Source organism: Bombus fervidus, chromosome 11 (assembly GCF_041682495.2).
Source record: "Bombus fervidus isolate BK054 chromosome 11, iyBomFerv1, whole genome shotgun sequence".
NCBI lineage: Eukaryota > Metazoa > Arthropoda > Insecta > Hymenoptera > Apidae > Bombus > Bombus fervidus.
The window spans coordinates 7,987,598-8,011,125 of record NC_091527.1 but is presented as its reverse complement, the minus strand read 5'-3'; the positions used below and the strand labels follow the sequence as shown (position 1 = coordinate 8,011,125).

At 44.8% G+C, this 23,528-nt stretch overlaps 1 protein-coding gene across 1 annotated transcript; it reads right to left on the bottom strand.

Annotated features, from left to right (window-relative positions):
* Positions 1-9,259: 9,259 nt before the first annotated feature.
* LOC139992599 (uncharacterized) lies at positions 9,260-14,807 on the bottom strand. Its single transcript, XM_072013554.1, has 2 exons — positions 13,740-14,807; positions 9,260-11,890 (listed from the first exon to the last, which is right to left on the bottom strand). The coding sequence occupies exons 1-2, from the start codon at positions 13,842-13,844 to the stop codon at positions 10,175-10,177; spliced, it is 1,821 nt and encodes a 606-aa protein (XP_071869655.1). The 5' UTR covers positions 13,845-14,807; the 3' UTR covers positions 9,260-10,174.
* Between the last annotated feature and the right edge of the window lie 8,721 nt (positions 14,808-23,528).

Genomic DNA, 23,528 nt, shown 5'->3' with positions numbered 1-23,528 from the left:
GTACATAAGAAAACGCAAGGCTTGGAACGTTGAAGTGGTCGTCTGGTTTTCCTCACCGTAGGTTCTGGCAAGAGAAAGCGAAGAGATCAAGTCGTCGATCGCCGAGGAAGAAACCTACAAACCAAAGCGCCAACGACGGTATGCATCGGGATTCGAAATATTTTTCCGTGAAAACGGAGGCTGAAAACGAGCTGAACACGATCGACACGCGGTCGGCCGTGCGTGCAAACGGCAAACAAACGAAGCAAACGCAGCTGGCAAATGAACGCTGTCACGGCATACACGTGGCATTGCGAAGTGCTAATGCACCGAGGTCACCAGGAAGCCGCTATCTAAGGCACACGCGGTTGCGAGACTCCGATATCGTTCGCGCGCTCTTTCTTTGTAACGAACAGCTGGTCGAGCTGAGTCAGTAGTACGGCCTTGATTGCGCCGTAGCGGAAGATCGGAGTTTGCTTTCGGTGTGACTACTCGCAACTGCCGTCCGATGCGTGCACGTGTTTCTCTACTACGTCCTCTACTACATCGAGAGAAGGAGATGTCGTCACGCGATGGATCGTTCCGCGCAGAACCTCGCCACGTTCCCCACAGTTTCGCAAGATCGAATCAATTTTTCTTATCGTCGTGCTATCACTGCCGCCACCGTCCGCCATTTTCCGCCGCATATGTATATGCGTATTATTTAATTTATCTCTCGACGATAATTCGATCGACGGCACAGCGTCTAACACGAGCGGTCGAACCTTCTGCGTTTAGACGCGACGCAAGCCAGCCTCGCCGCTGATGCGATATTTTGCAATCAGCCTCGCTGTTAAACGACCTAACCTAATTGCGCCGTACACTTTACTTTACCAATACATCGTAGCACGAGCGTAGCAGTTGTTCGACGACCGGCAATCCGAATCGCCGATAGCGCGGAAACGTTGCTTGCGTCTCGATCGTTACCCTTCTCCTCTTCGCGTCCCGTTGCCAATCAAGTTGTTTAGCTTCCCGTTGCGACGCAACGCGTAACACGATCCACGCGAATCGCAGATAAGACCTTCCGAGGAGATTATCTCGGACGCACGCGTTCCGTCGATGCATGACCCGCGGTTATTCATCGAACGATTTCGATTCCTCGTTCTTGGTCTGTAGATCGTGCTACGCAGAAAAACGATGAAAATTCATGGATCAAAGGAAACGGCACAGCGATTGAAATCTGAGACAAACGAGAAGTAGGAATTTAGCATGACGCAGCGATGGACGGGGAACGCGCGTTGATCAACGTTAGACACTGGCTTATCCTTGGCTGCAACGAAACGAACGGACGGACGGACGGCATGTCCTATTCTTCCGAACGAAAAAGAAAACATAAACTCTACTCGCGTTCGTATCGCGGCACACCAGGCGAAAGACCTAAAAACCCAGATAATGCGTACAACGTCCGCGTTCAAGAAGACAATAACGATCGAAATGATTCACGGTAGTCGCGATAAAGTCGGACGAACACCGTAACTGCGTCTTGTACTTTGCCCTTGCCGTCAAAAGCAAACGTCATTGCAACGACGAAGCACTCTCGTTCCCTGCTTTCTCATCGTTCTTTACAATTTACACGGCGCGTTTACACGCGCGCTACTTGCTTCGAATATGTACATACTTTATCCCGTTTGTTTCCTTTTTCTTCTTCTGTTTTTATCGAAAACCTGGTAAACAAATACACGACGGGAAAAGGAACATTTTCGTTCGAAAAACCGTGTGAACCGGATCCCGTTTCGTCGACGCTTTCGATGTTGTCTCGATTCCGTTATTCGTGCCCATCCTGTTTTCGTACTTTCTTCGCTACTTCGTTATCGCCCGATCGCGATCCAGAGAAGAAGATAACCACGAAACGAGATACGTAACAAAATCGGCTCGCAGACGTCCGCCCGATGTTTGTCGTTGCGTAACCACGATAACGACAGCTATCGTTCAGGGGTTGAAGTTCTACATCGACGAAAGCAATCGTAAGAACAGGTGGTGGTGGTACTGTTGCCGATACTGGCGAGAAATCGAACGAAAGAGATCGGCATTGAAAGATGTCTACGGATTCGCAAAGTCGATTTCGACATCAGAGTCCAACGAGTTTTCTATTAAAATTACTCGTGCTTTCGTAATTCCTATTCGCTACTCGCTTTCGCTACTTGCTCGCTCGCGGAGCGACAAACGGAAACGAATGCCGTTACCGTTCCTTCGGTTTCGATTCCAATTGCATATTCCCTGTGGACGACGCAGCGTCGAGAACGTCCAAAGAGCCTCGAGGATTCCTTCGACTCGTTCGCGCGTTCGTGACGATCGTATTGGAAGTACAGATTATACGTACGATCTCGTCGAGGTCTCGTCGCGTATAAGGCTTTCTCGAGTGACTACGTCGCAGCGCAGCAGTGCAGCGGCGCGCGGCACGATCGTGAATCGTGAATCACCGTACGTGAGTCATTGCGTGTGCCACCGTGCCGCGACGAACGCCTCGAGTATCGTGGAAATCGTGCTCGCTCCGACTCCTAGCGCGATCATTGATTTTCGTTTCGTGGAAAACCTTGGAACATGGTCGCGTAACGCGCCGATTCGGTTAGTCGCGCGAATCGAAAGCGAAAGGGAAAGAAACTGTACGCGCCGTGTTCCATGCGCGGTCATGGTTCGACCGATCGAAAGGAAGAATCCGACCGTATGCGGCTAGCGTGAATGCTCGTACCTTCTTCCAATAACGCTTGTGCAAATCGCTTTCGTCCTCCGATTCTACTTGTTTTCGTTTCCGTTGCCTCTCGCTTTCCTCGACCCGCCTGCGCCAGTTACGGTACGTTCCAGTCCCAGTTCGATATATGTATGTATTACTCGTTCGTTCTTGATAGCCAAGTTTGATCGTGTGTCGCGAGCACCGGCTGCCGATCAACGCGCTCTCCAAGCGTCCTCCGGCGAAAGCTATCGGTTCCGGTCTGCCGTTTGCCGTCTGCTGTTCGCTCCGCTCGCCGTCTGCTAACCCCACGGATCTCGTTTCTCTTTCAAGTTAACAGCCATTAGCCGCAGCCGCAGCCGCAACCTTAGCCTCGGCCGATGAACGATCGTTTCGTCCGACACCCACGCTCGCATCCCCAAACCGCACCCGGTCCAGCGCATCCCATCGCATTCGAGGCAATTGAAACGAATTTCTCTTCCAATGTTTCGCTCGGATCGCTTCGACGTGATCGACCAATCGAAGAAAAGAGAGAACGACAGAAAAAGAAAAAAGAAAGAAAGAAAGAAAAAGAAGAAAGATAAGATTTTACATAGACGAAGATTCGCGTGCAATGGCAGTGTCACGTGGTTTCGCATGCAAAAGGGAAACCGCTAGAGGTGGAACGAGTGAAGGGGCCGCCGCTGCCGCCGCCACCGTCACCGCCGCCGCCTCCACCACCACCACCACCACCACCACAACCACGGCAACGGTGCCAGCTTCCTGCTATCGGTGCAGGAAGGATGGCGCGCGGCGGCACGGTGCTACGGAGGGGCATGTGGGGTGGATGGATGGCGGGACACGGCGGAGGGGAAAGCAGCGCGAAAAAGCCTCGAGGCTAGCCGGGTGGCATGGCCTCGACTTCTCTCTTCAGAGACCTTCGAATCGTTTCCGCTCAAAGGCAAGACGCGCTCGGTTTCGTGGGTGCCTGCCTGCTGCTCGGACAACGCGTGTGGTCGTTACTTTTCCTCAAAATACGTCCAGATAGAAACGATTTCTCGCGTCTGGAAAAAAATCCTGGAAAATCGATCGATTCGTTCTACTACATCTATACGTATCCGATACCGATCGTTATCCGATCGAAAGCGACCGAGTAATTCTTTTTTCCAAACGATCGATCAGGCTCCCGACAACCAACGGGTTGGTTTACATTTACATAGCTTCGAACGATCTCGAACCGAGAAACGTTGCTCGCGTCCCGGAATCGATTTGACGTATTATAACAGACGCGACGTTACGACCGAAAAAGTTACGTACATATACCGCGAGCATGCACGAACGCCTACTATCCATCAATTATTCTCCTTCGACAGTCGGTATATAGCCTGTTTCTATAAATCAAAGTTATCCGAGTGTTTACATTACTTTCTTGTTTCGCGATTACTAATGGCGCAATAAGAGCATGTCGAACAAATCGACGATAAAATACTCTCGTCAGGGAGCTCGTCGTTGGTTCGCGATATCCAACAGCCGAGAGGAAGTTGTTGTCGGCTCGGCGCGAGCTGCGCTTTCCTTTCTCGCGTTCGCGCGATCGTCGTTGCGCCAATCGAAAGTATAATAATTGCGAATCTCGCGACCCATGCGATTCTTCCCTCTCCTATGTAATCTTAGCTAATCTAGGAGAATTTGAGCATGGTTCGCGTACGAGGAACGTATCTTTATACTCGATACAACGGTAAATACGCGTACGATGCACGCGGTCGAACGTCCGATCTTTTATTCGCCGAGACTAGAATAAGTGGGTCGCACCATGCAAACTCCGGCCCGGAGTCGCTCATGCATCACGCCGCGCGAGTTAATGTCGCAAGCTCTGACTAACCGACGCGATTTTTCTTCGCGAAACTAGTCGCTCTATCGGCACTCGGTTATCAACGTGATACGTTGCAACACCGGGTACACCCACGCTTTGGTTCGAACCGACTCGTCGTCACGCGACCCAATCCGATGCGACGCGATGCAATTCGCTTCGGCTTGGTTCCGTTTCGCTAACGTTAAGAAAATTAGCAACATAACGACACGCGTCGCTACTCTGCTCGTCGCGCTTCGAGATCCGATGGAAGAATATCAGAGAAACACGATGTGAAAGCGACCGATCGAAACGACGAGGAAAGCGAGACGAGACGAAACGTAGCACGATGTGCACAGTGCAATCACCTAACGAAAGGCGGAAAACAAAGAAAAGATCGAACGGCAAGGATGGGAACGAGAACGAAGAACGAGCCAAGTCGGGTTTACGACGTCCGACTTAAAACCGTCCGAGTGATTCATAGCGTTCACCGCGTACCGCGTCGCTTCAACGAGATCGTTTCCCATTGGGCGACCGGTTTTGGCAGCAGTCTACGATACACGTGTTTCCAATAAGCTTTTATCGACGAATAAATCAGTCGCGACTTTATCGCGAGATTATGATGTTTACGCTCGTCGATTCGACCTCGCCGTCGTCGTTGTCGTTGTCGTCGTCGTCGTCGTCGTTGTCGTCGTTGTTGTCATCTCCGTGATCGCCCTGCTCGCTATCCGGCCGATCTTTCCTACGTCAATCGCTTTTCGTCGTCGCCATTGCCTTTTCCGATAACGTTATCCTTGATTGTTAATCGTCGTTGCTTCGTTTCCGACTCGAACGAACGTAAAGTAGCGCCTTTTTTTTTTTTTTTTTTGCACAGCGAAAACACAGCACCAGGAAGTCCTCGTGTCGCGTTATCCTTCGCTGGACCGTTGGCTCGAGCTGATACGTATTTGGTGTTTAGCGACTCGCATCTTGAGTCGCGAACAAAGCGACAGCCAAACCGGCTAGCGAGAAAACGAAAACTCATGGTTGTCGGTGTTGTGCGAGTTGCGCACGCGAATCACGACCTCGAGAGCGTTCCACGAACGGGGATCGTTGTTCGCGAGAGGAAATGCCGAGTCGCGTTCAACTCAACCGCGAGATTCGAACTCAGGACCTTGGACTAACCATTGACCTCGATAGCTATACGCTACCTCGCGGTATGCAGCCAGCAGCCAGCAGCATCCTCTACCCGCAGCGCGATTCGTTCGCGTTCGATCTATCCTTCTCTCCTTTCGCCTCTCCCCCATATTATTTCTTTCCTCTTTTTATTTCATTTCTTTCTTTTCTACCATCTTCCATCTATCGATTTTATTTCTACAACAAAAGTAAACGATTCTTCTCTTTCAAAGAACCGTCCGCCTTCTCCTCCTCCTCCTCCTCCTCATCCTCTTTCTCCTCGATAACCGTGTACGTATCATCGGTCTCATCGGTCGATCCTCGCAAACTGACCCGCGCTACGTTTACGCCAAGTCCAATCGCGATCGTAATCCAGGAAAAAGAAACGGGAGCAACGATTTCAGTTCGTTGATCGAACCGATTACGTCGTAAATCACCTGTCTTATCTCGGGCCGATACTTCTTACCTGTGTACATAGTACATAATACGTACTCGAATCGAGACGATTCTATTTTATCGTGGTTCGAATTCCCGTTACAACGTGACGAAGGAAAAGCAGCAGCAGGATGTAAGTTGAGTCGAAGGTGAAACGCAACTAGTTACGTACACGTAACGATGATTTCGCATGCGACGTTTTATTTGTTCCCAAGATCGGACGCGGCTCCTCGTCTTTTCTCTCTTCTTCGAGTCATTTACGATAGGAAGAAAAGCGTGAAAAACCGATAGATAATGGTTGCCGACGCCGATGCAACACACCATGAGTACGATTCGCGCGATGTAAACAGTAGAATATGGCTGTTGGCAAGCCTGTTCGCACGAGTGGGTGCAACGCCACCACAGACCTTGAGCGATTATTTTACCACTCGCAACTCGGTTCGGTCGATTCGTTTGGCTCCCTCTCTCTTTCCCTCTTTCTTCTTTCCATATGCGGGAGTTGAGGCAAGAGAGAGAGAGAAATAGAGAGAGAGAGAGAGAGAGACAGATCGTCGCGCATTTCGTTTTGGTTCTATACGATACCGTGTCGCTGTACGTTAAATAGCGTCGTAGCATACGCGTTACCTCGAGAAATATAAAACACAAATAAATATGTATGTCACAGCATACTTGTGAACGACCATCTATCTAGTAATCTAGTTTTCGATCCAAGTTGGTGGGGATTTGCAAAAAAAACAGCGATCACGGACTGGAATACGAAACGACGAGATTCTTCGAAGACTTGGACGAATCACTGTCAAGCCGACTAGCACGATATCAACGAAATAGAAAGGCGTTCGATGCTAATGCAACCGTGCAATGTTAATGGTTGCTACATTACGACGTTCTTCATCCACCGACAAACAACTATTAATAATTTTATTGCGCGTTATTATCTGCGGATTTGTATGCACGGCATAATGCGACGAGCATGATTTCGTCGAAACGAAAACTCGATTATACGCACGTAGATCTACGTAGAGAGAAGTCGTCGTGGTCGACTGGATTGTACACGCGACTCGGAACGCGTGTCAATTCGGCATGCATATGTATGTGCATGGTGGCCGACTCGATTCGTCGCAGTGTATCGCGCGAAAGAACGCATCTAGAACGTACGAGGAAATGGAGAAGGAGAACGATCAAGCGACGACGCGATGATACGATCGGAGGAAACAGGTCTTCGCGTTCGGCGAAATTGAAAACACCACGTCTTATTTTGTTTTTAAATATTTTTTTAATAAGTTCGATAAAAAAATTATATAAATCGGATACTTAATAACAAGGTGAAAGGTATTATAAACAAAGCGCTAAATACAAATGTACAGTTGTTATACATGTATAAAGTTAGTTATTAACTCAACTAAGTTCACTATCGTGTATGATGAAAACTTAAATCTACGATATACAGTTGATAGTTTGTTCTTAGACGCGTTCAACGCCCCACGTTTCTCTCCTCGGTATCCGTGCAAAATACATGGTATATCGTTTGTCCTTCGTTTACTGAAATCGACGAAAATGCACGAGCGATTGACACACTGATTATTTTCTTACGAGCTACGTACGTAATAGATAGTAAAAAATATTCGATATACTAAAGAAACTGCGAAAACGATAGAAAAAAAAAAAAAAAAAAATAGAAACAATGAAATTAATTATCGAACTGTTAAAAGGAAAAGAGAATGAGAAAGATAATAGTAACTAATGCTTGATACTCGTGAATTAATATAATAAAGTGATCGTTATCGTTATCATTGACCCCGCGTCTCTCATCATTACTCGTCGATTTCAAACGAATTTCCGATTAAATGCGATCGCTATAAACCTTCGTATAACATTTAATCTCGTGTAAAAATATCGGCCACGCTTTCTCGCTTCATTTTCTCAAGTTTCTTTCGCATTACGTATATATACGTGTGTATACATACAAGGATACAACATCACTTCCCAACAACAATAACAATAACAGCAAGAACGACGACAACGACGACAACGACGACGACGACGATAGCAAAAAATTAATTTACTCTCGACCACGATCGTTATGGCCTTTGCGTCGTTCGTGCCGTTGTTTGCTGCGCGCGTATTTCGTTAACAATTTATTCTTTTGTTTTTGTCGTTTGCACATTTACAGAGCCACATACGCGTAATATTGCACTTTGGTGTGTTTTCGTTTATTTCTATATATCTACGGGAATAAATTACAAACGCTCGTCGACGACTCGTATACGGTTGTGACTTTTTCGCCGTTCGTTCAACAAGCAGGCATGATCTTTTTCTTTCTATCGTCGCGATACGGTTCACTGTCAACGATTTTTACGGTGTACGCGGTCAAGTCACAGAACGCAATGTCGCCGGTCGCGTAACGCTGGTCATTCAGCAACGCGAATATTCGAGGAAATTTATTGGCAGATGCGCGTGCTCGCGCTGCTTCATTACGGTGTGCAAGAACAGAAAAGAAAACCAATTTGATCGAACAAATCTTACCTTCGCACAACATATGACACGAGGCACGATCCAGCCATTGCGACTCAGCAAACCTTTTCTCTCTTCCTGCGATTCTCGTGATTCGCGTTTGGCTCGCCCCCCCCCTCAACTTTTGAAAATTGATCAGTTACAGGACATATCTTTATATCGAAAAATATTCTCACAGCCTATTGAATTACAGATCGGACAAGGCACGACGGACAAGGAAACAGGATAGGATAGGACAAACGAGTAGAAAATGGGCAAAAGAGGTCGTTATACGTTATACTTTGGTCCTTCGTATTATACGCGCGTTTATCCTATTTATTAGTCGTCGGGCTCAATGTGTAAAAAGTAACTCGCTCGCTCTTTCTTAATCCCCCCCCCCCCTCCTCCTCCTCCACTTCCCTTTCGCTGACCCTCTCAACGTTTTCCACTTGGAAAACATGCACAGTACTATCAACGTCCCTCCTTGATATTCGTGTCATCCGTTGCATCAACATTTCAAACGATGTAGCGAACCTGGATATTGCCCAATAGCGAAGACAATGTTATCGCGGCAATGATTGGCAGTGTCAAGAAAATACGCATCGATATCACAACTTATTATTAGTAATATAATCGATCGAAGAATCGAAGATATAAAGACAAAGACGCAAGATATCGTGTGTAAATTTATTCGTTTGGTAATTATTTGATGCGCGTTGCTGAGCAAACCGATGCAGACTCTCGGTGTGAAAAAGATATTTTAATCGGCAGTGTAGTCATCAACAAGTCTTGGTAGGTACATTGGCGATTCGATATGCGTTGGCCCGTTGAAAAGAGTTGACGAAGATACAAGAGATCTAACGATTGCGTTTATATCGACAATCAAATTACTCGTTGAAAGCGTATACCGCCGCGTTGCGTATCTCTAGAGGTAAATAGAAAATATGAGATCAAACGTTTTACGCGTATCGAGGATTCACGTTCGTTCTAACGGATAGCGCTATGATGTATACCGTGTGTGGTACCATTGATGAAACAGGGAACCGAAGATACGAAGAAGACGGCACAGGTAACAAACGCGAATACAAGAAACGGAAATATAAAGCGATGAGAAAGAAATATAAGACGAGAAAATGACGAATATTTAAATATTTAGTTGGAAAAATTGCACGCGTCTCACTTTGTATTTGTCGTTAACTGTACACTCGCGAACACTCTCCACACGCTCTCTGTTCCCTCTCTTCTGCTTTCGCTTTATACGCAGGGATGTGGGAAAAGACCCTGTTCTACCATTCGTTTATAGTAATGCCGTTGAGATGAAAATATAGTTCTTAAATCTAATATACTACACAAGAGATATACAAAGAAGACGAGTTGCTGCTGCATCTATGTCGTGTCGCGGCACATTCTCGAGATCGTCGAATTAGCCGCAGCCAGCCGCCTCGTCTGAAACGTTCGTAGTATAGACGAGAAAGTAGAAACGATATAAGAAGGACTGTGCAGAGTATGCGGACAGTGTGCGTGAGACGAAGAGATTTCGGGACTTTGCACCGTTCAGCGATAGCTTCCCCATTCTCGGTCTCTCAAAACGTGACCCAGTCGCTGCCTACACCGATAGTAGACAACATATCTGTAACATCCGGTGTACAAGAAAACTCAAAGTGTGATCCGCTACTGGAACTGGCCGTTTCGAAAGTATCCAAATCGGTGGTTATCGTTTCCATGTCAAGATCTATCTTGAAATCCGATGGTTGTATCTGCAATAGATCCGTTAGCGAGTAAAGATCCGCCAAGCTCGGATTGTTGGCAGGTTCCTCGAGTTTGACGACCGTCGCGGCAATAGTCGCATCCCCCGAGTTCACGACGATGTTGTTACTGTTAGCATCTAGCGAGTCATCGTTCGACATCGCGTCGCTGACCATTGGGTTCGTCGTCACTAGATCCGAATTTTGAATCGCGGAAGGTGCGACGGTAGGAATGGTAGCGGTCCTGGTAACCATGGTCGAAGAACATTTTGACGACGCACGTTGAACGCGCTCATTCAGCATCGCTGTCGTTTTGCCGATGTTACTCGTACTACCGCTGGCAATACCGCCACCGATACTAGCGACAGACGACGGCGGATTGGTTTCCATTTCCATTTTGATTTCTATATCCATGTCCATTTCCATTCCTATGTCCATATCCTCGATCGATTTGTTCTTGACGAGGGTGGTCGCGGTTGTCGGCGTCGGAGCCGCTGTCGTCGTGTCCGATTCCTCTTTGACCAAAGAGTTGGATCGACGTTCGAGGTGCGAGTGATGACGATGGTCGTGCTTGTGCTGCTGTTGCTGCTGATGATGCTGGTGGCGATGATGATCGTCGTGGCAAGGTGTTCGAGTACGAAAACTTTTTTCCGAAAGTAGACTCATATCATCGACGGATGTGGAGAAGGTAACGTTAGCTGAATTCGAGGCAGCAGGACCGACCGACGATAGCAATCGATCTTTTGGCTCGAACGTCGTTTCATAATCCATCTCGAAACTAGGTTCCCGTTTGATTTTCCCAACTGTAGTACCGTGTCTGATCGTAGTACGGCGCTCGGTGTTTTCCACCGAGGCCGGAGCGGAGGATATGGCGGCAAGTCGGGAGGCGGTCGAACCGCACTCGAGAAAATTGTCTTCGTAAAAACTTGCCGATTCTGGAGAATCTGGCGTAACGCACGATGGACTGCTCGGTATTTTGGCGGTAACGATCGGAGGGGTGGGTGTATAGTCGAGAGAAGGTCTTTTGTCAAGCGCCAGTCTGACCTTCAAACGCGATACAGGTTTGGTACTGCTGGAGTGAGCTTGCAACCTCTTCACCATTGTACCAACCACTCCTGCGTTCGCGCTACCGCTCGTCGTCTGCGTATTATTGTTGTTATCGTTACGCGTGTGATTCTTGCCCAGTATCGTTCCTCCCATCGACGACGAGGAAACACCACCCCCTGCCGACTTTCGCGACTTTTTGCTGCCTTCTTTTACTTTCGTACTTATAGAACCACCACCGCCTCCCGTTGGCTTTGATGCTTTTTTCCTCGGTCTGTACTTGTAATCCGGATATTCCACCATGTGTAACTGTCGAAGTCTTTCCGCCTCCTCGATAAAAGGCCTTCTCTCCGCTTCGTCCAACGTCTTCCAACGTCTTCCTAGCCGTTTACTAATCTCCGCGTTGTGCATGTCGGGCTGAATCTCGCATATTTTTCTCCGCTCGATCTGTGACCAGACCATAAACGCGTTCATCGGTCTCTTAATATGATTAGGATTGTTCTTCTTCGTCTGAAACAGAAGAAGAAGAAAAGAAAATGATCAAAAGATCCTGGGAAAATTTCCCTACGTATGTATTCGCTTTACGCCATGCGTTGACTGTCTCGCGTACCAAAAGCCGTGTATTTCGAGTGGACCGTGTATGCTCGTAAATTCGTATATAAACGTACAAACGAAGAGACGTAGTCGCGTTCGCGTATGCGCATCGTAGAGAGAGAAAGAGAGAAAGAGAGAGAGAGCAACGATCGCGTCCGTGTAGCGTGTAGCAAGTCCATGTGCGTTCTATACACTGATACCAATTTACATACCTCATTAAATGGTAAGCTAAGCGTCGAGAAGTAGATAACACGTAGCGTGCGCGAGCAATCTCTTGCCCATTATACTTTTAGATATTGCGTCGATTACTCGACACGCACTAGAGTGGAAATCGAAAGGGCAGAATGTAGGTTACGAAGGTGATGTGCGCGAGTACAACGACTCTACTCGCGGTATAAGGATCACGTGATACACATCATAGGAACCCAACCGTTCCTCGATGTCTCTTCATTTTTTTTCCTTTTCCTTAAAGTTAAACTATTACCGTAATCGGATATATTTATATTCCGAGAGATGTTCGTTAACGCGTCGATACTTGTACACACGTTTACGATCGTTTGAACCGAGCTTTCGGCTAATAGTCCAACTCCTCGCCTATTTATAATATGGATGCATGTATGTGCGCGTCAATCGCGTTTATCGACGCTTTTACGTCGCCAATCGCAAATGATCGATCGTGTCTCGATTCACGGCCGAAAAATCAAAAAATAGACTCTGCCTATTCAAAAGCGAATTCCACATAGATATTTCTTTACTTCTATCGTTTCTGTAAAAGCATACAGATTCGCTTAACCTTTATCGTTCTCACCTTTAGCGAACACTTTAAGCGACGTCCCAAAATATATACATATACGCTTTCTTAGATTCTGCGAAGCGAAGAGCGCAAAATATTTTCGAAAATATTTTCGATAGAAATAACTTGGCGAATTTATCGAAAGGCGATCGCGACGAACGGAAAGGAAGAAAAAGATGTTGTCGGGCAAAAGTGCACAGATAAATAAGGATGATGAAAGAAGCTGGAAAAATTCAACGAGTGCCGCCAAGAAAAATTGAAACGAAATCCAAAGTCATCAGAAATAATAAACGAGAGGGAGAAAAATATATAATCTATTCTTCCGTTCGGCCACGGTGTTTTCTTAATATTTTAACGCTACAGAAATAAATAAGCATATCTACTTTTTTGTGTAAAAACGTTTAGAGGGAATAACCGTGCAACGATCAAACTAGCCACGCGCATGCAAACATTCTGACTCTCCCCTCTTCGAGGAAAAGAAGAAAAGAATTAAAGAAAAGTGAAAAAAGAAAAAAAACACGTCGCCTCTTTGCAATTTGTAGAAGACGCGAGCTGTAATCCACGATTCGCGACGACTTTTTACTCCTTATTTCTTAAATCTATAACGAACGTTTTTCCTCCCATTTGTCGACGACACGTAACATTTAAAATCGGATGTCAATTCCACGAATTGGAAATTAACGAAACAAGGTGATACACGTTACTTGTTCCTTTTCCTTTTTCCCTTTCTCTCGCTCTGGCACGTTGTTTCTACCGTGATTATTGGTATAAAATCAACCATTACAAATATTATCGTATATGTATATATATTCGTTGGTATATCACCAGGAAACAGTGTTTCGACTATCGTTTTGTTATTGATAATATCCATCTACGGAAGACATTAAGACGTACGGGAGGACGAGACAAATAAAAACGTCGTGTTCGTACGCGTTCTTCGAGATATCGAAGTTTAAAACGAAGATTACATACCTGTGTGGCATCCGAATACGGTGTCGTTGAATTTTTATCCACAAGCAACGAACCAAACATAGGAATCCCGGAACTAGAGGGACTATCTTGCTGTTGCGGCACCATTTTTGTGCCGAGATTTACAGAAAATTTCGTTTATCACTTCACTTTCGATCTCCGATACCCTGAACGATGCACTACACTTGGATCGATTCGATATCGATTCGTAGAAAATCGAACCTCCCGCGCCAAGAGTATTTTGCGTCTCGCGTCTCCTCGACCTTGAATCTTTCTCCGTGTTTACGACTGTATCCTTCTTCTGTACCTCGTTCGACCAGCTCTTTCTTTTCTCTTCTCCTCTCCTCTCCTCTTCCTTCGGCTTTTCCCCTCTTTTTTCTCTCCTTTTTCTTTTACCACTACACCGTGTGTATCTGTGCTTGTTTTAGCGGTGCTGCGATCACTGGCAGAAACGGCACTGTGCGCGACACTACGCTTGCTTCGGCGTAAATACGCGAGAGATAGTTTTAGATTTTAGCAGAGAGGCAGTAGACAGATGATCGCGCGAGATTGGCGGCAAACCGCGAATTTGCGACGCACGATAACGACCACTCTTTCAGGCAGAATCGCAAACGTAAGCGTAGCAGCGGTTTTCCGTAACGTTCGCACGCACGGGCCGCGGGCACGCGTTTCCTTTCTTCTCGATCGTCGGTGCCCGTGTGTCTGCGCGTCGGCCGTATTCGAGAAATACGATAGGATTTCGATGCGATGCGCGTCTACGCGCTACACGATGCGGCGCGACAACAACAAGAAAACAGTTATGTACTATTATTCAACGCACTGCACACTCTACAAAACACGTATCAAAACACTACGCGTAGCAAGCAGTATGCTCTCGATCATATGCGTTTTCTGTGTATGCGTAGAATGATCACGTTCATGCGCACATATACGATGATCCTCAAAATCCGATGGCTGCTCGTCGATCACGAGATGACATTATCGACCGACGTCGCAACGACGCTCGCCCGACGAGCGCTCATTCGCAACTAACTCGCCCTCGCGTCAGCGTTCTACCTCTATACTACGCTCAGCTGAGACGTACCACCTCCCTCCACTAACTCGCGTAAACACGCTGCCTTTCCACTTCCAGCCAGTCGCGATGCAGCCGCTCTTTTCTCCCTCTTTAACCCTGAAACCCTGTACGTTGCTCCCTTTTCTCTTTCTTCTTTCTTCCTTTCCCATCTCTATCCTTCCTCCTCCAACCATTTAAGCATATACTACACTAACCATACTACACACTCCTAAGCGTTTATACGTACGTGCATATAACGCGCGCGCTTGTTTACGTACTCGTACGACGTAGCTGCACCAGACATAGATCTTTACTTCTTCCTTATCCATTTATTAACCTCCTACTATTTTTTCACTCCTTCGATCATCAAAACATCCATCGCTTCGATCGTATTAGAGTTATTTCTGTTTCTTGTTAATCGTCTTTCCCATTTTCTACCTTGCGTTATCAGTCCCAATCTTGGTACAAAATACAAGATCCGCGATCGTTTAATACGCGCTCGATCGTTGACCGCTATCGTATCGCTCGATATTCGATTTTCGACCCGTCCGACTTTCGACGCGACTTATCGCGTTTACGATCGTCTGCACGACGATCGATTAATTTTCATCTTCGATCTTGTCGCGCGTTATCGAAGAAACGCGTTGTTTACGTTGAATGAGAAGGAATAAAACCGATCGAACGTACGACATACGGTAGGGATCTGTACGATGAAAAATACTCGGATCAAAAGTAAAGGTAAGTACGTACACACTTAAGAGTAAAACTATCGCCACTTGTTCTCGAGTTTTATTTCTCGCAAGTGGACGCTACTTTGAGAGCGACTATCCGAGTCACTTCAGATTGGGTAGTCATTCTCAAAGTAACTCGGCGGTATAATACACGATAGTTTTGCTCTCAAATGGACGCGTACCTTAAGTAAGATACGGCGCGTATATTTGCGATCGCTGCGACCGCCATGTCGCGCCGTGCCACGCCGCGTCGCATCGATCCGATCGCTAGGATCGTGAGTAGCGGTGAAACCGTTGACCCATCATCCTCTCTCGTCAAGGACCAGAACGGAGAAGCGGAAAATGGAATCGAGCCAGGGAGCCGAAGAAACAAGCTTGGAGTCGTGCGCGCACGCGATCGATGGGAGCGGCTGTCGCCACTTAACCGGATGCTAGTCGCAGCTCAAGAATACTAATTGTTTCTTCTCGATGTATGTACGTACTCTCGATGTATGTATTTAGAAAAAGACAAATAGACGGGACAACACGAAACCCATAGGCCGTAATCGCAACGACGGCTATTTCGTTTCCGTTTTTCTGCTTCGCTCTTCTCTGCTTATCGATTGCCGGTATCGATGCCGATAAACGATACCGATATCTCCCATTCGTACGCGACTATCGAAGCCAAGCCGAGTCAACCGAACGCTTTCGAACTGGGATTCAAAGAGGAAAGTAGCGGCCGCCTACTCGACCGCGAGTTATGCCTTGCGAAACTCTACGATGTACGACTATCGTACGGAACACCCGCGCTCTGCATTTCACCCGTCTGAGTCAGCGTAGCGCGCGACACGTTGCGCAATTCTCCTGCTTGCAGTGCTGTTTGGGACGATGGAGAATTATCGCTAGTAGGGGTGCGAAACAGCGTTTCTACGCGTATATCTCTATACGTATGTATATAGCAAGATCGTTGGAAATCTGCGCTCCTTATCGACCGTTTCGATACGTCGCGTCGGCCGCACCCGTCTTTCGTGAGAACCTTAGGAAAAACGATCCGTCTTCGAAGGGTTCCAATGACCCACATACATACGCGTATATATGTATGCGTATATACGTACGCGCATCCGAATGGTTTCAAAATACATGGTAAAGGTTAGGCGAGTAAACGCCGAGATGTGTAAGCATACACGCGTGTATCGAGGCGCAGGTCAACACTTCGCATCCCGTCTGAAACATTCGACGACGCTTTGCTCGGAGGAAACGGCGGATCCGGTCGAACGAAACAACCAAACCAGCTGGTTTTCCTACGTTCCGTGCCGTTCCTTTTTGCGCTTATGTACATTCTATACTCTATAGGGCAAACGTGCGATAAGGGTGCGAGTTTTCCCTTTGGTCGCGAATACTTCGACCGATCGTTTTGCTCCGCGACTGTTTGCGACTGAACCGACTCTACCTGGAAACGAATATCGGTCCAGCTGTCCAGCTGTCCAGCAGCTGTGCACTTCACCTGCCCCGTTTGTAGCTGTCTGAACTGTGCGCGTGCACTGTGCGTGCTACGGACTATTCGGCCGTGCACCAGTTTAACACATCCAACTCGAATCACTTATCGAGGATTCGACTTTGTAAATTTACGCGTTTCCCTTAACTGGATACGTATTTTGGGATCAACGGAAAGAGGCGTTGTTGCTTACGCCATTACTCCACATAACCTATTTTACTTCTCTCTTCTTCCTCCTTCTCGCTGTTGAGAGAACATCGGAAGGTGATTTCCAGACAAATTACACCGGTCACGGAGAAACGCGTTTTAAGGCACGGTTCACGGTACATGAGACGGGTCGAGAGACAACGATTTTACATGGTTACGTTTCCGGTTGTTTCAACCATCGTAATACACCCTACATGCGAACTTTGCCTCTGGGAATCCATCTTTTTTTGGTCGAAACTTATATTTACCGAACGTACTTATCGAGCAGAGGTCAACGATACCGAATTAATTAAATATAGGAATCTTCCTGTTGAAAAGTTATTACTCGAAAAAGATTGCAAAATCCTGTATGGCCTCCTTCCTGCCTTATGCGTGCTAGACAGATCGCCCTTTTTTGTTGATACTACAAACGTAACTGGATATTGTTTCGTGGGAATGGAGAAGTAGGAGGGGTATTAGTTAGGTTATACGTACAAATATTTTTCTGGCAGCCGGAGGGCGGCCGGTAATCCTTATCGAAAATGTTATTTGACAAATCGATTCATATATTGATAATAAAGAGATATTCAGCTGCTTTGAACACGATACGCGTTAGATAAATAATAAAATTTATCGTTTAAATATGGCCTGAATTATCACGTTAAGGTAAGTTATACAGTGGATGAAGAGTTGCAAAATATTAAAAACGCATGATTCCTGTTTCCCAAATGAATTCCTAAACTCAAAACCGTCATACTTCATCTCTATTTATCGAGTGCTATCAGAAAATGAAAAGAAATTAAAAACAGTATTATTTTCAAAGGAAGAGTTCTTCCTTTCCTTCTCTCTCCCTCTCTCTCTCTCTCTCTCTCTATCAACTAGTTTCATTTGACGTTTCCATGGATATTCGAACGAGGTCGTACCATTAATCGAAACGCGACAGGCTTTTCTCTACCAATGTATTTTCCATTTCTCGTCAAGGTTGCAAAATAACTTCGATAGGCAAGTACGAACACAAAGAAGAGGATCGTTGAATCGGTCGGTGATTAGGTAGACGGACACACCGACAAGCGAGTAGGTAAGTAAATAGGTAGGTAGGTAGATAGATAAGTAGGTAGGTAGGTAGGTACGTAGGTTCGTAGGTAGGTAAGTTGTCAAGTAGGTAAACAAACAGAAGCAGAAAGAAAGAAAATGATGGAATACGAGGCGCTACTGCGGATACACGACACGACAAACGATATCGAAGCTAAAGAGAAGTGGAGAGTCGCGCCTCGATTCTCGAACCATGCACCTGCCTTGCGTTACCGCGTGGTATTTATCTTTATCGTCCTTACCTTTTCCTTTCTTGAAACTAATCGGCCAAAGGATAAAAGTACATGGATGACTCGCAGCAACGAGACGAATTTCCCTGCGACTAACGAGTGTGCGATACGAGCCTTACCTGATGGGAAAGTTTGCGTTATCGGTTCGTTCGAAAGATCGAAAGAACAGGTGTGAAACAACGATGCTACACCTGCGCGAATAACCGTACATCGGTTCTACTGTTATGCCTCGTGTCGAGGATTCTCCTGTTTTCGATGCAAATACATATGTTTTATTAATCTAATGCATTATTTATTCATGCAATTCGAGACGAAGAAAAAAGAATGGAGGAAATAGTAAAGTTCGCATCTTTGCACATTTACTCCACGTTTGTCGTCGAGGACGACGACTACCACAACGATCGCGACATGTTGATGCATTTGATACGTGACGCACCTCTTTTGTCTCACACGAGAGTTTTTCTATGACAAAACCGTAAACACCGGTTGTGCGATAGCACTTTTCGATGATGCGTTGCGATACGATATCGATACGTTTATTCACGGCGATTGTAAAAGTGGCCATGGATGTTGCTGCGGGTACCCGGATGAATAAAATCCTATATCCTTTCTCTCAAGCGTGTGTACTTTTTCAACTATACATAGGTATGTACATATATAAAATACGTATATACATATTACGTTCTAGAGAGTATACACGTATCCGAAACTATCTCCACGACGTTTTAGCCAATTTCCTTCTTAACCAGCAGTATCTAGTAGCGAAAAGTCGAAACATCTGTGATTTTAATTACATGCGTTTTCCTACGACCGATAAAGTAGAATACTTCGGGACAGTCGCAGTCGGCTAAACAGAACATCGTCGTTATCCAGAGCGGATCATTTGAAAATAGGCCGACAGAAATAGAAACGGTAAAAGTCATACAATTCTTTTTTCAAACCCTTTTTTCGTTTACATCGTGCATTGTCTTCAGATTTGCAAATCGACCGATCCAAAATCGTTTACGAATCAGCCGACACCATAGTACGGTATATACAACGCATAGATACTATATATGTATCAGTGAATCACTTCCTTACTACTTAAGCGTAAAATTCTATTAAACGGGGAAGGTGTTTTAACTGTTTTAAATCTCACTGAATCTTCCTCTAACGAAACATTAATTTTCCTCTTCAGAGCAGCTAACGGATAACGAATAACGTATAATCGATTTTCTTTGGAGCGGAATAGACCAAGTTGAAATTCTGTTAGAACGTTAACGCTCTTCGAGGCGAGAGTATCGTAATTTTTAAAAGCTGTACAGGTCGTTGAGTGCGAACGTCATCGCATGTGCACACGTGGAACACCACGTAATACGTAGTTCACGATACATACGAATCTTCCTTTTCTCTTACCTTGAGATCGACCAGTTTGCTTCTCAAATCAATACGATTTGACTATTTTACCGCGTATTTTAAGTCGGACAATCCGTGTCACCTGTAATCACTGATCTCTGTCGTTTATCTCTACAACTCATATACATATATATCCCTCGACTTCCTTTCTTCCCTTTTCTTTTCCTTCCCTTCCCTATCTGCCTTTCTTTTCGACCGCGTGCGCGATCACGTACGCTTGGTCGAGTACAAAAACAATAAATTTTAATTATAACGAGACAGGAATACGACAGAAATACAGCACGAATACACCAGCATGAACACACGAGAAATATCAGGTCTCTCGAGAAAGAAGCTAACCCAACTTATAATATGCGATAGGTATAACATAGATTGGAGATGAAGTTTAGAACCAAGTATGTACGATCAACTAATCGACATTTGCTTGTGAGTAACTCTCCTAACTTCGCCATCGACTGGTTTCCTCTCGATAGGATTTGATCCTTGGAAAATCGTTAGATCGACTCTTCGTTCCCTGGAGAGGGAGAGAGAGAGAAAGAGAGAGAGAGAGAGAGAGAATGACGGAGAGTGAGAGGTTAGGGAACGGAAGTTATCATTTCGGAATTGGAAGTTGCTTCATGGAGTACCTGATTTTGCGACCACTTGATTTTACAGGAAATCGAGGAATCCACGAATCGCCTGTCCTAAAGAAAACGTGAAAACGTGAGTGAATAATAGTGTATGGGATACGCCTGTAATACCACTACCATTCTTACTGCATTTGCAACAGCCTACAGGCTTTCTGTCATCTTGCTAAACAGATGTACATACACGTATACTTCTCCTGGCGCCAAATCGTCTCAATCCCGATGAAACGTTCGAAACCACATAAAGAACGTGATACATCGGGCAAACCAGGAAACAATCAGCCGAAGCAATTCTATCAAGGAAACTGTACTGAATTGAAGAGAACCATGGAAGAGATCTCTCTTTTTTTCATAAAGAAAGAGACAGAGAGAAATGGGGTTAGGTTAGAAAGAAATTTTAACTTACAAAATTTTTACATCGTATGTTCGAACGAAATAATTTTTGCGATATATTTCAATTTAACTTCAACTTCTCTGAAAGCACGATTTCGAACGTTGAAATGAATCGAGCGAGCACACTGGCCGTATCGGATTGATTTCTAGTTTATGTCTCGACAAATATTCCATAAAACCGGGAGGGTTATTTCGTTTTAACGTCTAACGATATCGTTTCCTACGATATTTCGATTCGCACGAGAAGTGCAAATTCTTGAACCAAACGCGTCCAATAAAAAAAGAATGAGAGAGAGAGAGAGAGAAAGAAAGGGAAGAAGAATAATGTTTGGAATAATAGGAAAAAGCCACGAGTAAACGAAAAAGATTGATTTTTTTCCAATTTCTTATCTCCTCGTTTTTTCCTTTCTTCTTTCTCCGTTTACTTACTGTTTGCCTCTTTTGGTTTACCTCTATTGGTATTACTCGATCTTTCGTTTCATCTGAATTCTTCTCGTCGTGCTTCCAACTAACAAATTGATAACCAATAAATCAATCTCCAAAAGGAAACAGACATAGTCGCGCGCACCACTGAAATTGATTTACGTAATCGGAAGTGATTAAAAGGTTACTTTAGCGAATGAATAAGATTTCTCCTTTCCTCTCCTTCTCTTTCTCTCTCGTATATTCTATTTCCGTTATTTCCACAGCTCGTCTACTCTTACCTCTCATTAGTTTGCAGTTTCGCGAAAATAAAGAATTCTCGATGTTGCAATATTCTGGACGATCCATCGCGTCCTCGCCATAGTAGAGGGTGAGTCCTCTCGTTATACAGAAGCGGAGCACTGGGTGATTCGTGATAAAAAAAAATACGAAGAAAATATGGAATAAAATTTTTCCATAGACACTTCGCTTTGACAAATTTTCAAATTGCATTTTCTCGAAAACGAAGCGTCATATGACAAAATTACATTCTATACTTTCTTCCTATTTTTTGACAAGGAATCACCTCACGCTCGATTATACATAATTGTCGGACGTATCCTGTATAGGAATGCAAACCGTACACGCCATTGATGATATATATATGTAGTTAATTTATTCACTCTTTTATAACGCACGAGGTTCGTAACGATCATTTATTTAAAGTAAGCACCACCATTTCAGAGATATTATTAAAATGGACTACATATTGGGTGATTTGCATGCCGACCGACAATGGTAGACGGCGCCCTACGAAAGGGACGAATTATGTATAGACGCCGCAATAAACGGTAATAAGGTGATTCTTGAATTCCTGTAAATATGTATGTTGGATGAAAAAAGTGAAGGAGGAAAAAAGAAAGAAAAAGGAACAAGAAACAAACGCGAAAAGACGAATCAATATGAAAGTATTTCCGTTTTTTATCTTAGGATCCTCGCGATGCGAAAGAAATTGATGAAAACAGAGTGGATCGCAACAGCCGCTTCATCGTTAGAGATCCGAGGGTCGAATCGCGCGGTCGTTCTTTCTTTCACAAAGATTTCAGTTTCGAAATGGAGTCTAACATATGACAATATACAGTTACTCTACTTATATTCGTCTATCCTTTAAAGCAGAATAACTGTTTTTTAGATTGGACCAAACGATTTGCATTAGTTTATTAGATACGCGTAAAAAAGATTTCGTAAAAATCGCCACTGACTGATTATTCGAGCCAGTAATAAAAATTTACAAAATACGTTTTGTAGATTTATCTCAGTTACCTATACATGTTACATATATCGTATATGTATACTGTATATCTGCTGAAAATTTCGTCGAGATCAGTCGACGTTGCTATGAGTTGCAAACGATTAAAAATGGTAAAAATGGTCGGTTGCTCACGACCTTCGGCTTATAGATCTAAAGATTCTTACATCTTCCGATGCTTGTCGCTTTTTTCTGTATCATCAATTCTGTTTCACAATGATTTCGATGAAATTTTTAGCATGTATGTAGGTAACTGATATAGGTATATAAATCTGCGAAACATATTTCTTAAATATTCACGACAGGCTCAGACAAGAAAGCTGTAAAAATCGAAATTTACTATTTTCTCCGCCATCCCAATTGCAATTTTCTCCAAATTTTTCTTCACCTAGTAAAGTAATTGTTTTAGTTTCTCAAAGAAGCTCGCCATTCGGTCCAATTTTGAAGAAGTTATTCTGTTTTAAAGGATGGACAGAAAGGATAAGTGTAAGTAACGGTATATTTATGGGCATATATTACTGAGATCAAAAAGGAAAGATTCTCGTAGGTTGACCTAGTCGAGAAAAACGATCAGAGAATAATAGTTGCGCTTTGATACTTGTTCCTTTCCTCCTCTTTCGACTGTCATTTCCAACTTAATCTTAAGATTAATCGAATCGATCAGGCGCAGAAGCAAAAAGAAGTGCGTTTACCATAGATTCCGAATATGACTGTACAAATGAGATTCTTGGTAAGCATATTTTTCGATAAATCGGCACCGATCTAGCAGCTGTCATTACTGCTTCACATTCAAATTTCTTCTTTTCCATGAAAGACTAATTACAGAATCCAATTAATATCTTCGTACGCACGCCACTTGAAACTAAGAACCGATCCGAATGATTGTTATCATAGCGAGAC